Genomic DNA, 18,490 nt, shown 5'->3' with positions numbered 1-18,490 from the left:
GTGTGGTCCTGGAGTCCTGGGATCGAGTCCCACATCAGGCTTCATGCATGGAGCCTGCTTCTCCCTCTGCCTGTGTCTCTGCTTCTCTCTCTCTCTCCCTCTGTATCTCTCACAAATAAATAAATAAAATCTTTAAAATAAATAAATAAATACTTGGAGGCTGAAAGAGAGAGGGATAAGACTCTAGAATCAAAGATCATGTGTTTTTTAACAATAAAAAATTTAAACCCTCCTGCTTCATATGCAAGATTGTTTTGTTATTCATGGACTTATTCATACATAAAAGATATAGATCCACTAAATCACATTTTACTAATTTTACAAAATCATTCTTAGTAGAAATAATCCAGAGACTACACACATGGGAGCCTTTCCTAACTGAAGTTAGCAGTTTTACTCACCATTTACAAATATGTTTTTAAATGATGAGAATCCTCAATTTCACATGGATTTTTTGCATTTTAAAGAGGAATCATGGTAATCCAAATATTCATTATTAATAAAAAATAGCTAATAATAAAAAAGACTCGGGACAAGCAAAAAACTTTACATCAATCCCCATCTTTTTATATCAAACTAATTTCTTTGTTTTTCCTACCTACCTTTTTGTAAAAAAAAAAATATATATATATATCTTTATGCCAAGTATGGCTTTAGGAATCCCAATCTGTTCCCTGATATCTAGGAGTAGAAATTACACTCACCTGCTTCATTACTGCTCATTCCCCTACAGCCCCAATATAAGGCAGTGAATTTTCAGTTAATAGAGAACAGATTAATGCTTTCTTGATAAGATTTTACATCTGAATTAATAAGATGGCACAATCCAGCTCTTGCTCTGGAAACCAAAGAATTGAACATGACAAGCACTTTTTTTTCAGTATGTTGTGACAAAAACTTGGATCAATCAGAGAACCAAGAGTGAGAGAAAATACTGCCATTCTACAGTCATTTTACTAAGTACCTACACCATGCTAGACCAGATTCCAAGGTACACAGATGACAGGTGCACTCACCCTCAGAGAGTAGTACACAGAGTTCTCAGGGAGTGGGAAGCATAATGCATCTACCAATAATACTTAGGTAAAGGACAGGACGTGTGTCATGGGAGCTCGTAGTAAACATCATTATCCCTTACCAATTCATATGGGAGCAAGCATCTCCCCAGATCCGTTGAAGAGCATATATGTGTCTAATCCATGCCAGCATATGTAATAAAGTTGCTTTAATCTGTTCTTTTTGTTTACTCTAGCATTTTATATTTTCATCAGAAAATATAATTATGGCTAGAATTTCTCTTCTAGTTAGGATATTACTACTGGGGCAGCCTGGGTGGCTCAGTGTTTAGCGCCACCTTCAGCCCAGGGCCTGATCCTGGAGACCCGGGATCCAGTCCCACGTCGGGCTGCGTGCATGGAGCCTGCTTCTCCCTCTGCCTGTGTCTCTGCCTCTCTCTCTCTCTCTTTCTCTGCATCTCTCATGAATAAATAAATAAAATCTTAAAAAAAAGATACTACTATTGATGATGATGATATAAGTACTTCCTGACTACTGTCATTTGCAGGGATTAGAAAACAACTGACATGTACTACCCATTGTGTCCCAGAAAGTGATTTATTAACGATACACCTGTGAATCACTCCTGTGTGTCATTTTTATGTAAATACTGAGGACCAGTGGTCTTATATTTAAAACCGCCAGCTTGGGAACCCCACTGGCTTCCTCTGCTTCCTCTGCCATGAAAGAACTGGTTGTTTGCAGGAGCTACCCCAAGAGGCCATTCAGAGGCCATTATTTCACTGTGAAGACTCTGTTAAAAAGAATAATTGGTATCAATAACACTTACCTGTGTATGCAGAGGGAAGGTTACCCAGCCATAACAATCCCAGAATCACACAGCCACTACTTAGAACAATGCGGTGTTTGGGATTTATGAGAATAAGTCTTGTCAGTAATAATGCCCTTATCAGGGCCTTCTCGATTCATTTGGCATACGTTGCAGTGTACTCACAGTTAAATCAAATCTGCCATGTGGTTACAGGCTAAGGTGCTGCATATAAGATGTAAATGATACACACTGAAAAGGTTTACTTCTCAAAAACATGGCTTCAAGTGCCTTTATGCTGTCGTGTTCCTCTAAAACAGCCACAGGACCATTTCAAACATAAAATCTGCAATATAACTAGTGATTATCTTAATTAATCGCTGAAGGGTATTGGTAAAATGAGGAGAAACAATTACCATTACACAAAAAGATGGATCAAGCATGAATCAATGCGGCAGGAATGTAAAGAAACAGACATGGGGCTAGACAAGGGAAGGGACCCCCAAACAACGATGATGACAACAACAACAAAGATCATCGCTTAACCTGTTTTGTCAGAGCTGGTATTGATGGTATTGGTAGTGATGGAGGTGAAGGTAGTCTTTGCGCTGTCCTTGGCAGTTACAGATTTCTGCTTATTTTTCATGGCTTCCAGTGCTTTGAGCTTCTTGGCATGTTTCGTGCCTTTGTAGTGGGCCGCAGCCTGGCTCTACAAAGGAGAACAAAATGAACCATGCAATCAGGCTCATTTCTAAACTGGCATTCTCTGTATTACTGCAAATACAGACTCCCTTTCAATAATAGGTACCATTCAAGTTAATTCTGGCAGTGGCCAAACAGTAGGGTTCTATTTAGAATGATGCTAGAAAGCAATGGAAATCAAGTTCTAAAACCTCTGGATGGAAGGAAGAAATACTCTATCATTTCCCTAAAGAGAAATGTAGCTGGACACTAACATGTCAACATTTTTCTTGGTGGAGTGGGAAAAATTAAGAATCTATACCCACATTGCTTTTATTCTTCCACAGAAGATGCTGGGCTCCCAAAGAGTAACGAGGGTCCCAGAAAACAGTAGCTCTCACCTTGGCTCAGGAAATATGTTTTCTTTATTACAATGGGTCTTATTAACATGATCTCCAACAGGTGTCTGTCTACAAGGAAAAGTTCACATATAACATGGGAAGTGGGCACCCTGGGGACTAAGATTGAAGTTTGGGAGTTCAAAAGCAAAGGCACTGCCTAAGTCCAGACGAAGTATGCAGAAGCTGGGCAATTTCCTGATTCTTCCTTTCTCCTTGCTTCCTAAACAGGTAGTCTGAGAAATTCAAGGGAGTGGCATTCCATAAACACGCAGGTCTTTCATGCCCTGGTCCCTTGTCAGGAGACTCCAGTGTATTTTAACTACTTAATGGGGCCCATACACAATTATTTTACTCATGACTGATGAGAATTCTTTAATAGTAATATACATTTTCCCAAGTTTATGGTTTCTTAACATGATTTTCTTGTTGTTGTAGTTGTTGTTACTAGAAAGACACATTAATTGAGATAGAAAATCATTTCAAAGAATTCTATGTTTATTAATGTTTATTAGGGGGAGAAGAAGAAGGCTGTGTGGCTTTGGGTAGGATGGGAGTGGGCAGGGAGATTCTTAGATCTGAAGGTTTCCCAGCTCAACACCCTTAAAAAAGTCACCTCACAAAGAAGAAATCTCAGTGGAGGACTCTATTGGTTAGACTACCCATTACTTCCCATTACTTATTTAAACTCTGTGTTCCACTCCATGTTTTGGCTCCATTTTGCCAGAAAAAAATAATAACCACACTGTTCTCTTTGTCACAGTAACTGGTAGGTAGGGTTGCAGTATAATGTCTTTTTATAAATAGGTAAGTAAATAATCCACACCTTCATTTGCATCATTCTGACAAGTATTCTCAAAGGTCTAGGTACCCTTATTGAAAGAACACTGGACAAGGAAATTATATTAGAAACAGTTTGAACAGAGAGGACACTCATGCATCAGTTACAAGTTTTCCAACAACACATAACATCAAAAGACATAGTGTGAGCCAAAATGTGAAACTAAGACTTGTTATAGTTAATTGAAGAACCAGTGATAGATTGGGTTGGGTTGATTCTACATAAAGAATGCCACTTTGATGGACCAAGTTGCATTCCTTCTTTTTTTTCCCTGCCTAGTTCTCCTTTTTTAATAAATCAAGTCCTTTGGCCATATTTTTGAGGGCAATATGCTATATTCAATTAAATCTACAATATAAACAGTCATCTTCTCTAGACAGTCACCTTCTCTAGACAGCTGGCTACATACTTTCCCTTAAAGCGAATTTCCTCTCTTCTCTCTGTCAGCATTCCTATCCTTGACATAGAAGTGAATGTTTTATATATAATACATATTAAAAGACAAAGTTTAGATTAACAGTGTTATCTCCACTTACATCTCCAAAATATACATTTTAAGGTTCCCAGCAAATCTGCATTCTCAGTAGTATTTCAAATCAGACAAGACTTTGTTTTAACACACCAAAGGACCAGGTGAATGTAACTATTTTGGATAGTAAGAAACTTACTAAAAAACCCCACAAAAAGTCCTGCAAATGAAGACAGTACTTACACCTCCCAAAAACATTCTCTGCACACGTACAGCTTAAGCCAATGCTTCCAACCAGTGAAATGGCTCGAGTCATGAGAAGGGGGTGAAAGAATGAGCAATAGTTGGTGGGCTCCAACCCAAGGGAGACATCTGATCCATTAAAACAGGATAAAACATGCATACTCACTTGTTAATTGTAGTTCCAAAGCATCTTGATAATAATTATTTTAATTAAAAATTATCTGACTTTTACAAAAAGCTAACTAAGTCTTCTCCAAATTTGAAAAAAAAAATGAAGATCCAAAGTGCTATGGAGAGATTAGGACATGTAAAATTTAGGGGAAATGATAAAGTATAGAGGAGTTGACAGTACTGGAGGTGACACTAACATGATTATGATGGTGCAGGACATATGTGTTGAGGAGAAGGTGGGCATACAAGTTGGAAACCGAATTGAAACAGATAACCCTTTCTGGGTATTTCACATTTTCTTTGTCATAGACCTTTATTTAATGCTTGTAGAATTTACTGGACTGCCCTTGGGTTATACTGGTATAAATTTTTCTAGTCTATGCATATTGACCCCATAATTTTTGATCCATCTTGACACATCTTGACACAGGATCACACAGGTGATCCATCTTAACACAGGTGTGTTATATAAAAGTGTGTTCTTTGTGTAAAGGAAGTATATCCAGTGAGCTCTCTTTAGCCCTTTTGGCCATTTCTTGGACTGAATAAATTATTCAGCCCCATCTAATATTTCTATTACTGTAGACAAAGCTACAGTCCTACTGGGAGGTTTTTTAAAAGCAGCAGTGGCCAGAGATGTTTCTTTGGACCTCAGCTGCTTTTCCTTTGGGCAGAGAGGTGCTGGATGCATCATTCCACCTCATATTCCTTCTGGGGTGGTTTCCTATTATTAGCCAGTCTCTGAATCAAGCCACTCCCAGAAATCTGGGAACCATAAGACAGAAGCAAACCATTATTTTTCACAGGAATGATTTTAAGGTTAAATAAGTGTACTGCTTCATGATGGCACATTTCAGCATTCTGTATTTTAAAACTGAAACAGAATCAGAGGATCATAGTATACACGAAGTGAGCAGAACAATAGAAACTGGGCTTTGACAACTTCCTTTTAGATAATGAGTGTAATATGAAGGTACTGTAAAATAAACATCACTACTACTGACCTTGAAATAGCACATGACAGCATGAAATCTAACAAGTGTCATCCCAGAGGCAAGTGCTGACATTAAGGATATGCACACACATTTCTGTAGAATAGAATGATGCCACTTTAAATGTCATCACCACATCTAGTCATCAGTAGCCAGTCAGATTTTCTCATCTTCAAATTTTATCTTTAGTATTTCAAAATGGCTTCAAGTTTAAATGCAACTGAAGTTCCAAAGTAGACAAAAATAATTGTTAAATGGCCAAAATTGGGAGAGGAATCTTATTCTTTGGAAACACACACATTTATTTTACTTTTCTAAGAGGCTAATTGTTAAATCACTTTTATCTTATGAAAATCCCTGAATAATTTCATTAATATTAATATTTACCTATCATTTTATCTTGTTAGCACCAATACATTGTACATTTTTACTCTCTCTTTAATATAAGGTGTCGTAATATGATTTTTAAAAACTAAGTTTATTGTTAGCACACACATCTAGTTCCTTTAACCAATTAATTTTCAAGAAGACATGGGACTTCAAAAAGAACATGGTAGTCTTTGTTAGGGTGCAATATCATGTAATTTTGCCACATATGAAACTGTATTAAATTAAATGAACATTATCATATTAAAAGGCAACACTAGAAAGAAAAAGAATAGTTATTAGAGAAGTTGTAATTCTTTTCGGGGAGTAGAGAGATAATACTTGAGGCAGGGGAATTATTTCTTCCTTTCTTCCTTCCTTCCTTCCTTCCTTTATTTCTTTCTTATAAATTATCTGATATTTTTAATTTTAGCTTAGATTGTAGTTTTGGATAAAAAAGAAAACAAAATGGTAAAGCATGATATAGTATCCTAAATTCTACATTTACTTTAGATTTACATTTAAGGATTATTAAAAAATTACTCCAGGAAAAAGTTTAACATTTTGATTTATCTATGCATAGTTGTTTTTATGTTGTATATATTCACTTAAGTTTAATACTGAAGCACAATGCACAGGTTCAGCCCTATCAGTTAGGGCCAGTGTGAATTTTAAACTGTTCAGCAGTTTATTAAATATTTCAAATATCTCTTTTGTATATGCAAATAGAAGATTTCTATTCTACCTTATTCTATCTTTATTATTGTTATTCTATCCTTATTGTATTTATTATCAACTCTCAGCTTCATTTAATATTGATATAAATAATTCGTTCTCAAAATATGGTTCCTAGACTAGTAGCAGCAGCAGCAGCAGCTGGGATTTTGATAGAAATGCAAATTATCAACCTCCATCCCAGATTACTGAATTAGAAATAATGGAGCTGGGGGATTTACCAATCCAGGTTTTATAACCTCTCCAGGTGCTTATAATGCATACTAAAGTTTCAGAACCACTCATCTTAAATATATTAGAGCATTTTCTTCCAAGCCCTTCTTTAATAAATAGCCAAAAATCTGGATTTTTAAAAAAATATTTATTTATTTATTTATTTATTTATTTATTTATTTATTTTTACAGAGGGGAGGGGCAGAGGGAAAGAGTCTCAGGTAGACTCCCGAGCATGTAGGCCACACTGACAATCCTGACATCAGACCTGAGCTGAAGTCAAAAGTCAGTCACTTAACCAACTGAGCCACCCGGGCACCCCTCAAAGTCTAGATTTTTTATGATTAACATTTAATCATTTGAAGATTTAACATTTACTAAATGTGAATAATGTGTATCACTTGAGAAAAACCAAAAATTTTTTTCCTTAAGAACAAGTCATAACAAGAAATAAAAAATAACTGATACATAGGTAGTTGAGGAACTTCCATCAAAGAGGGATGATATAGAAGAGCAAATCAATCTTAGTAATCTCCAAATAATTCTAAAACCCCACAGAAGTGCTTACCCTGTCCTTATAATTTTTTCTTTCCAGTTTTTTCCTTTCCTTTCAAGCTAATTATTGTTGCAGCATGGCCCTCTGACCCCATTATTTTACCTTAATATTGAATGCTTTGCTATGACTTTTTTTTCAGGGGTGTGGGGACATCCCCAGCCTTATGAAAAAATAAATAAAAGTTAAGCCCTGTGCACAACACTACAGTGTTACTATAACAAGCCACTATTTTATATGCATCAAACTGACTTAGTGTTAGTTAGGTCTAGCCTCTTTTATTATGTAGTTAGGGCTCTTTCACTGAGTGAAACTTCTAGCCAGCAGATAAATAAAGACCACTCTGGTAAGCTTGAAGAGTGCCTTCTCTGCTAGTCCATTTAACAAAATATTTGAAGAAGAAACTTAAAGATAGAATATTCATTGTTTTATACTTGCCGTACTGCTGTGGATACACGTACCTTTCAAATTCTCTTACATAATGAAGAAAATTACATGCTACAGATATTTTCATCCCTTAATTACATGTCCTATAAAGAATATTTAATAATTTATTTTAACATGTGATTGTGTAGTTAACACGTAAGTAGATGACTGCATTATGATAAAAATGAAAATTCACTTGCACTGAGTCCCAAAGTGAAAAATGCGATTCAATTAAGCGTGTTCTCTGAGCTCAAGTGATTGATGCCTTACTTTAAATGTGTTCCTGTCTTCTGTACTTTTCAATTCAGAAATGAACAGTATGACACAGAAATAGAAAAAAAAAATAGAAGAAAAGAGATAATGCCATAAGAGTGGAATGATTTTTATACACCACCAATACCCACTGGAATAAAGAAATTCTAAATAAACATAAAGAAAAAGAAGAGGCATGTCCCAGTGTCTCAGATACATTAGGCAACTCTTTGATTTTATATGCAAAGAAAATATCTTGTCACAAAGTACTTAGGTAGTTGTGAAAAAAGTAATCTAGATGGCCTCACTTATCTTTCCAAAACATCTCAGTGCATCTACAAACTTCATGATTTTTATGCATTAAGTATTTGACGTTTTCAAGTATTTAATGTGAGTGATAAAGTGTGGTACTTCTTAGAGGGAGAGAAGCTAATTGAGAGGTTCTTCCTGGTTCATACCGTGAAATGGGCATCTGTTTGTGTTGTATTTGGAATCCCGATAGCAACCTCATTGACCTCCTGTGTGGGGTCCCAATTGGGGGACACTGGCTAACAGTGGGCTCTGGTATGTACGTGTTATGTATATATGTATGCAACATATATGATGTGATGAAGTCAAAAGGAACATCTGGCTTTGCCTAAGTTTGGTCAATATTGATGGCAGCTTTGTAAGCCCAATACTTCAAATGAGTTTTAACTAGTGATATAATTGCAAAAATTTTTTGTATGGAACTAAGAAAAATCAGAAAAACCACTTTGTCTAACTATTCAACCAGTGCTGAATATCCTTTCACAATGCCTATAGCTTAACACAACACTTTGCTCAGTTTGCGACTGTCTCATACCACTTAAAATGGGTGTGTGTGGGGGGGTATAGAAATGCTGAATCTAATTATATATGAGGGTCAAGCTGTCATAGGTATTGGTATCAGTAACAGAAAAATGGCTTTCTTTCCTGCCTGACATGCACGCATCCTCTAAATAACCCCCAGCTTCCTCCTCCAAGCAACCTACCTGCCCCCTGGTACAACTCTACAGTCATGACCCTCACAGTTACCATGTCTGCTCTCTATAGAGAACAACTGCTTGGAGTGTAGATCACTGAGGCATAGCCCTCCCTTTTATTCTCTTAAGGGAGAATAAGAAGAAATGATTTTCAAACCTCTGTCTGGAGAACCATTACTTGCTTGGCAGACTTCCACTCATCACATGTCACCTCCTCCATGGGGTCCTGGGTATGCCTACATTTTAACACTTATGTCACTGTCATAAGAAGGGTTAAATGTCTGTTTCTTCTCATAGAGAATGAATCTCTCAACGGAGAGAGAAAGACCTGGTGTTACTCATCATTCTGTCCCTAGAACCTAGTATGGAGCTCTAAATAGGTGCCTATTAAATGCACACTGAATTAATTTCACATTTTGATTTTAAAATGGAAATATGCATATGGTGTCTCAATGGATTTTGTATGTGAACAGGGTTCAACTTAATTCTCTGCCATTCTTTGGCACTTTACCTTATCTGTTGAACACACTTTAGGGAATTTTTATGGCACTTAATGCTGGAAAAGCATCTGGCACAAACACAAACTATTATTTTTTCTCAGGAAGAAGCTTATCATCAACTGCAAATTGTGCTATTTACAGAAGCTCTCTTTGCATGGAATGTAGCAAAGGTATAATATGGAGGTTGTTTCATTTTTTAAAATTTTTGATGAATAACAAACACTTTTTTTTTTTAAATCTGGGAAATGTAATGAATTATTCCAGTGATGACTCTGGAATTTAAGATTCATCTGAAAGACTAAATTTTTATATAAGAATTTTCAATACTTGGAGAATGCTGTTTCTCTGTTAACACGGCTTTTAAAGTTTCAAAATGGAATATTTTATGCTCTAAAACAATACAGAGAAATTAATTATGATATTGTTAACCCACTTTGCTCCCTGAAAACACACATAATAATATATACCTTGTATTTGCTGAAAAAGAACACCTTCCATTGGGGAAAAACTATTAAATCTCCTGTTTTTCCATAAACCAGGGAAGGGCTTCCCTCTAAAATTTTGTAGCATTTCTAATCTTTAACTCATAAATTTGAGAATTGTTCTGATTGCAACTCTAATGAACTTGTCCCAAAGATGACCTCTAAGATATGCAGCTGTTATAAAATTCACTGGGTTCACAAAATAATTGTTTATATTTGAGATAGATATTTTGTCAGTGTTAAGCACTATTACAGCTTTCTGGAGTAGTTTGGGTATAGGGGGAAAAGGTGAAGAGTGAGATCACAAATAACCTCAAGAACCTAGACCTTTATAGGCATAATCAACCTGTAATCCAGCTGCTGTCCATTCATTCACAAAGGACTCACAGAGCTGTAGCCAGACATTATTGTAGTAATGGGAATAAGAGCAGAGACAAGTCAGACTGATAAATTATATTGATACATCTTTATAAAAAAAATTCTAAAGGCAAAGTAAAAGATATTTGAAAAAAAAATACTTGTAAATCCTATTGCAAAGAGGTTAGATTCCACATTACATAAAGAGTATCTAGAAAATCAGGAGAAAAAAACACACCAATGATTTAAAAAAATGGCAAAGTCTTCATGCCGTTCAATGAGATAAATTATCTCAAAGTACCTAAAGGTTTCTTGGGATGGAATGAGGGCTCAATAATGAGAATAAATGGCCATTTGTTTGGTCAAAATAAAAGAAAACTAGTGTTCAGATGTATAAATTTGGTGCCTATGTCAGAACTCTGGAAATTAAAAAAAATTATAAATAAACTGTTATTTTGTGGAAACTGTGGGTTTAGGAAAAAGATGAAAATACTTTTACATGAGACAAGTTATGCCAACGGGACCCCACCTCAAGGTACTCCTTTGACCAAAGAGGTCTGAGGTAAGACAGTTTGCGGGCAAAACTCCGCAAAATCACCCAACTTCTCAAATAATGGTCTCTTAGACTTAGGAAAATATTTTGTGGGCTGAAAAAAAGTGTTTGTTGCTGTTGTTTATGATTTCATATAGCAAAAGTTGCAGAAAGAAATGGGTTTGGCCCTGGATTAAGTTTTGGAGGAAGGGTAATGACTTTAAAAGACAGTTATCTGGGCATGCATAAATGCCTGCTTTCTTGTTATGCCAAAATTTCTTCTCCTTGCATTAAAAAGTATTTATTTTCGCTGATTGACCAGGGGGTACATGAGTTGTATTAGCAACTGGAATCCCATGAGTTTAGTGCTTAGAGAAAGCTTCCACAAATGATGAGGTGTTAATAGCATAGCACCCCCCTTGAGCAATCAGTAATCCTTAGTGGAATTCTGGCCAGAGGGTTTTTTGTTTTTGTTTTTGTTTATGTTTTTTTCTTGAATGATGCACTTGGAAGAAAAGCTCACTGTGTCATGAATGTACTAAGGAGATCCTGCTGTCCCTTTGCACAGTGGATGTTTCTATGAGGCATTTATGGAATCTATGCCAGGTAGTGTGTTAAAGGCTTTATATGAACATTCTCACCCATTCCCTGCAAAGATCTATGAGGGAATTACATACTTACCATGAGCATTTTATAAATGAGGAGACTGAGATTCTGAAAGCTAGAGCCATTCAACCACATAGCAAGGCCAGTGCAAGGTGTGTACCTATCTGTCTAACGCCAAGACCACACATGTAGCTCCCATTGCCAGTCCAAAAGAGAGTGAAACATGGAAAACAACCCTATTTCAAAATTTCATAGTGGTTCACCTTGCAAAGAACATAAGTAAGGCTAAATAGTGCATAGATACAAAGCTTATGAATAAGAAATTACTCTTGAGTTTTGTGGCCATTAAGTCATACAATTTTACTCATAATCTGTCTTAGGCTCATGCTTTAAATACTACTATTAGCATCATTTGAAGGTCTACCTTGTTCAATTCTTTCCATACTGGCTCCAATAAAGCAATGCTAATGTTCTAAACAAAGTATGGAAAACTTTGTGATGTTTATCTATATCCCAAAATATGAAGCCTTCAGGCATCAAAAAGTATCATTGGGCATAAGTCAGCTCTTGCAGAGAAAGTCTTGTAGGCCTGGTTAAGATTATATTTTTTACTCTTTGTTCAAAAGAAAGGCTGCTTGACATTTTACATTTTTGTGAGATCACTCCTGCAGGAGGCAGAGAACACTGGATGGGAGGAGGAGGGCCAGAGTGGGAAAGGAGCAGGGGGGTAGATTCTTATTCTTATCGCAGTGGCCCGAGGAAGAGATGGCCACAGTGAAGAATTCAATGATGAAAGCAAAAACAGACTTGCTTAATATATGAGTTAAAAATGTCAGAACTTGATGAATGAACTTTGAGAGGTGGTCTCATGGATTTCCGCTTCTTCAAACACATGATTGGAGGTAACCTAGAATTGTTGATAGCGAAAGAAGTCCAAATGTCTGGGGAAGAGGATGAGTCAGGTTGGGATACATTGAGTTCAGGAGTCTTTAAAACATCTAAGTAAAGTGTGGGCTCTGCAATTAGCTATGTGGTCTGGAGCCGAGAGATGAAGTCTAGGCTGGAGCTACACTGGGGAGTTATCAGAAACAGATGGTAAACGAAGCCACTGGGAAATGCCATTTGAAAGGCAAATAAAAGATTTTTTTCTGTTTAACCACTGAAACACAATCCTTAATCAGCTGCAACATTTGAATGGGTGAATGAAGACTGCAACTGGTACTGTACGGGAGAACATATTTCCAAATCCTTCATTGAGCTAAAGTACACTTCATCACTTAGCTTCAAAAAAAAGTCTTTCCTTAAAGTGTTTAAAATCTTCAAGTTTCAGCCACAGAGTGAATCATTTCTTTTTTTAATCTTCACACCAACATGAGTTAACTAGAAATAAATGACACGCTTCTCTCTGCTATAGAGCATATCTTATCTCAGCATTTGGTCTTTAGAGGCTTGATTCATAAAGATAAAAATTGTATCACTAGAGCAGCAAAATGAGGATTGGTAAAGTCCAACTACTGAAGGCTACAATGAGGTGGATTCCAGATACAGCAGTAAGTTGTTCTCGCCGTTAAAATTGTAGTGGATGGAATTAGCCATTTACAGAAACCTTAATAAAGGGGAGGTCAAAAGCAACAAGGCAGGAGAGAATTACTAATCAAAGGCTGACTAAATGTAAAAGAGAACTGTGCTTAATGAATATTATTAACATGTCTGAAGTAAGACCATCGTAGTTGAATAGGTCTCATCCTGGCATCTGGAAAAAGGAAATTTAAAGATTAACTTCATCTAGATTTCTTTCTTTCCTCTTGATAAATGTGGGTGAAAAACAAAACCAAAGCAAAAACCTGACATTATCTGTCTCTATCATGACCAAAGGAGAAAGGGTTTGTTCTGTAAATCATGTTTTAAATTTGTATATGCATAACATTTAAAAGTCAGTTATTATAAAACTTAAGTACTTTCTGGCTTGTATACGTGAAGAAGTAAAAAGCCACAACTTCGTGAGATTACTACATCTAAGATTCTTGTCTACAGTTTTTTAAAATATATTAAAATGTTAATTTTCAATTTTTGAACGGATCTTTAATTTTAATGCTTTGGGGGATGCAGAGGACTGCTTTTGACATTGTTTTTCAATAGCATTTGTGATTAGTACTAAGAAAAGTCAAAAAGATTGTCCTCTAAATAAGATGTTAGAATTTGACTTTGTAAATATTAAGAAATTTTTAACCATTGGGTTTTCCATAATATTATCTGAATCCCCATATTGTTTGAATTTACCAGGGTCAAAGCAAAATTAATAAGCATCTATATTTTCATGACAAGTTAGAATATTTGGATTCAATCTTAAATACAGGAGTTGTTTTAAGTGATGCTTGTTAATATCACTGCTTCCAATGCTTAAACCAGCAAGTGATTCCCCTCTTGGGCATACGTTAACAATTTACTTTTTGCAGACAAGTGCACAAATATGATTAGCTTTTGCAAATTGCTCTTTATTCTGTTACTAGTAAGTAATTTTTATATTATTACAGTGTAAACAGATGCTATTTTCCACTACATATTCAGCTGTAATGAGCTAATTTAATGTATTAAAACAACAAAAGAACTTCAAGAATGAGTCAGTGATTCAAGCTGTATGGAAACCAAGAGAAAAATCAAGCATGAAGTTTGCAAAATTGTTCCAAAATCCAGCTTTTGATAAGGAATTGTGAAGCCCCTGTTCTTTGAGGTTGTTTGGTCAAGGATGTGTTTTCACCTTTGTATAGTATGTCCTGCAATCTTCCAAGTGGAAGGGTTCCACAGGCTCCTCTGCTCGCAGTGCTCTTATTTCCTGAAATGCTCTCAGTGTCACTCCTTAAGGTTGAAGATTACATTTACTTATGTGTGCCTCTGTTCATTTAAATATTTATGTATTCAACAAGTGTTTATGCTGTGGGGCATTCCAAATATAGACAGGTATCATAGGAAGTGGACCAAGAAAAGGTTTTAACCCTGAAGAATCTGGTACATGGAAACCAAGAGCGATAACAGCTTCTGGAAGGGAATGGTTATCAGTACTGAATTTGTTATGCCAGATTAAAGGAAAAGCATGGAGGGGTAACTGGGTGGTTCAGCCACTTAAGCACGTGATTCTTGATTTTGGCTCAGATTGTGATCTCAGAGTCCTGAGATCGAGCCTGGCAGCAGACAGGGAGTCTGCTAGAGATTCTCTCCCTCTGCCTCTCTCCTTCCCTCTTCCCTCCTCCTACTTATTTTCTCTCTTTCCCTCTCAAATACATATTTTTTTAAAGGAGAGCATGTAAGTGTCCACTCGATTTTATATATATTATTGGTAACTGTAACACAGGAAAGGGTAATTCAATGCTTAATCAATTGATTGGAATAATGGATTTTGGAAAGATCTGGATTACATGAAGGATCTGAATGCTTGGTCATGGAGTTGCCAATGTAGGTTGTCTCCAGATGCAAACTTTATCATCTGATGCCATCATTCTGAACTAAGTAAGCACTATTATCTTATTGAATTCTACTAATGCATGTTTCCAAGTTATAAGTAGATATCTGGAAACAAACCTGCATTTTAATTCTACCATTCATAAAAGCACAAAGAGGAGTTAATATTTTCAATAACATCAATGAATTATTTTAAAATACTTTCACTTTTTTTAAAACAAAGCCCTTGGAGTAGATAATCTTGAAAGTTTAAATAAAAAGAAAGAATAATGTAAAATAACATATAAACAAACCACCTAGTATAATAAACCCTTTCAGATTTTCAAGAATTATTTTTTCTATCAGTAGATATGTAGTAGATGTTCAATAACTATTTGTTGCATTATAATTACATATCATTATATAAAAAGTGAGATCACATTCTTCACTGTTATATAAAATATTTAGTTATTAACATAGCTTCAACATTTCTGTATTTGATCAAGACTGTTTCATTCACACCCTCATGATGATTGCCACTCTTAGGGAGAGGTGATGTAGCTTGTTTTTTGTAAGCAGCAAGTTAGAACAGTGAAAGCAGACCTCCCCACCAGTCCCCTAAGTTTATTCATATATCCAACTTGAACCATTTCACCTGAAGTTTTCCCTATCTCTAAAATAGAGCAATGGTACAAAATGCTATAATCAAGTTACTGAGTAAAATGATTTATTTGTTGCTTTGAAAGCAAATTTTTAGATAAAGTCTAAATAAGGAACTAATCTTAATTATTCATAGAGATATTAAATTTAGGCTTTCTTCTATAGATTACTATTTTAAATTGGCTACTCTCTGGTGTTCAATATCCTTCAATGTTTGCAGTGGCCATGACTTGTTACATCACCAAAATCATATGGAACAGAGATGCCTAACAACCAGAAATGCTCAATACAAAAATATTGGTAAAAGAGAAATAAACATCTATGTTCTCAAGTCTTTCCTACTTAAGTTCTATTTGTTACAGCTGCTTGGTATGAACACAATCAAATTCTTTCCACAGATTTTCAGGTGAGGAACAAAGAACATAAAAGTGCCCTGATAATGATAGTAATAGCTACCAAATATTTGCCAATGAATATATTCTATGTACTACTGAATATTTTACATAAGGTTCATAGTTTCTCTCAAAATTAGATTATATTCATTTCACAGATGAGGAAACTGAACTTCATAATATCTAAGTGCCCTGCCCAGCAAGCCAGAGAGGAAACATCTGAAGACAGGTTTTCCTATCTCTAAAACTCATGATCCTTCTATGACAACAAGAAGAATTCAAATAGTTCTATCTTTAATGCAGATATTTAGGAAAGTGAAAAAATATCTAACCAGAGGGCAGAAAAGATTACAATTTTTTTTTTTTTAATTTTTTTTATTCATTTATGATAGTCATACAGAGAGAAAGAGAGAGAGGCAGAGACACAGGCAGAGGGAGAAGCAGGCTCCATGCACCGGGAGCCCGATGTGGGATTCGATCCCGGGTCTCCAGGATCGCGCCCTGGGCCAAAGGCAGGCGCCAAACCACTGCGCCACCCAGGGATCCCAAGATTACAATTTTTAAAAAGTCTTTTCTGATAGAAAAGATTTCCTACTTTCTCCTATGGCCCTTTACCTTTGCCATAAAAACAAAACAATGTTTCTTGTAATATATTGTCTACTTTCTAGGGTATAATGTCAGGGACTCATAGAAGAAATTTATTTCTTCTTCCTTGGCAAACAGACAGACTACACTTCTCTTATACCTAAGTGGTTATGTGGCTGAGTGATAGACAATGAGTGTGAAGGTAAGTGACCTGCAATATGTCCTGCCTCAGTTTACTAAAACTTCCCAAGCATAGTTTTCCAGATTCTTTCCTCTTCTGCCTGTTGAATGCAAACAAGCATAGCCTTGGAAGCCACACACTAAAGATGTTGAAGCCACAAGATGAAAGGGCCTGGATTTCTGAATCACCACTTGGAAGAGATGTGCCAATGGATGGAGTACACTATTTTGGATATTACACAGGAAAAATTAAAATATCTATTATTAGAGCTATTGTACATCTTTAAGATTTTATCTATCTATCTATCTATCTATCATCTATCTATCTATCTATTTATTTGAGAGAGAGCAAGAAAGCACATAGGGGTAGGAGATGACTACGAGGGAGAGAATCTCAAGTTGACTGTGCACTGAGCTCAAATGCAGGGCTCTATCTCACAACCCTGAGATCATGACCTGAGCTGAAATCAAGAGTTGGATGCTTAACTGACTGAGACACTCAGGCACTCCTAGAGCTATTACATATCTTTTGGTTGATTTACACAACAACCAGACTTACATTAAACTAACAAATGCATCTACTTTCTCGTTTTGCCTTAAATCTGGATAAACATAGGGGTCCCAGTCAAGGAAAAGAAGGGCCAATATGTGAGCAGATGGACACATTTAAGTTTGCAAATTTATTTTTTTTAGCTAATCTTTGACTAAATGAAGACCAAAGGACTCTGAAAATCTGCATGTTACATGATTTTTAAAAGAAGCAAGAATATGATGTATCTTTCTTTAGGCCTCTTTGGGTATTTCTTTGGGTAGCCCAGAGTAAGTAAAGACCTAGAGGTGGTGTTAAACCACAGATGTGGACAGACCCAAATCACCCTTTCCATATATTTCCTAATCAATTCTTACTAAGTCAATAGGTGGAACCATGATTGAGGGCTTTCTCAGTCTTTTCAGTGAAGCCAGGTGCTATGCTCTAACCACAGCGCAATGGAATTTCAGTTTTTGCTATCCTATTTGGCTTTGACAGAATAAATCAAAAGATCCTGCTCCTTCTTAAAGACTCCTACAAGTGATTGATGAAACTCCCCCAAATTTTAACATCATGCACTTCAAAAATAAGTATTACTGTTATTTCAGGAATCCTCCAAATCCACAGCTTTTCATGTGTCTTCATTTTTCCTGGCTGTCCTTTCTCATCACACACTTAGAAAGCTTAAAAAAGTAAAATAATTTACTCATGCCTTTTTAAAAAAAAATCTTTTCAGCAGACACCAAGATAGTCTTGTGATTTCTTTTTCAATCCTAACATGAATTTCATCTATAGACCGACCTCAAGTTCCTTCCAGAAACATCCATTAATTTTCACCATCTTCAAGTGATAAACATAAGAAACATTGCTTTGCAATAGGTGTGTAAATGTAAAAAAAAAAAGTACATAAATCTTTGTATAAATGTTACTATAAAACCCAAAAGATCATAGTCCCAGGTCTATATGCTAAGCAGTCAGCATAAGCCTTACTTTTAGTAAAATGGAATGAAACTAAGTTTGGATTTCATGGTTCTGAATTTAAAATTTGGCTTTCCACTCATGG

At 35.9% G+C, this 18,490-nt stretch overlaps 1 protein-coding gene across 4 annotated transcripts in view; it reads right to left on the bottom strand.

Annotated features, from left to right (window-relative positions):
• ZNF385D (zinc finger protein 385D) overlaps nucleotides 1-18,490 on the bottom strand; it is an 877,499-nt gene that overhangs the window by 74,001 nt on the left and 785,008 nt on the right. For all 4 annotated transcript variants that reach the window (XM_041733685.1, XM_041733687.1, XM_041733686.1 and 1 more), the window contains one exon: nucleotides 2,372-2,534. In XM_041733685.1, the coding sequence (XP_041589619.1) occupies nucleotides 2,372-2,534 (163 nt within the window). The remainder of the gene's footprint in view (nucleotides 1-2,371; nucleotides 2,535-18,490) is intronic.

The sequence above is a fragment of the Vulpes lagopus genome, chromosome 19 (assembly GCF_018345385.1).
Source record: "Vulpes lagopus strain Blue_001 chromosome 19, ASM1834538v1, whole genome shotgun sequence".
Taxonomy (NCBI): domain Eukaryota; kingdom Metazoa; phylum Chordata; class Mammalia; order Carnivora; family Canidae; genus Vulpes; species Vulpes lagopus.
This window is presented reverse-complemented; position numbering and strand designations above follow the sequence as displayed.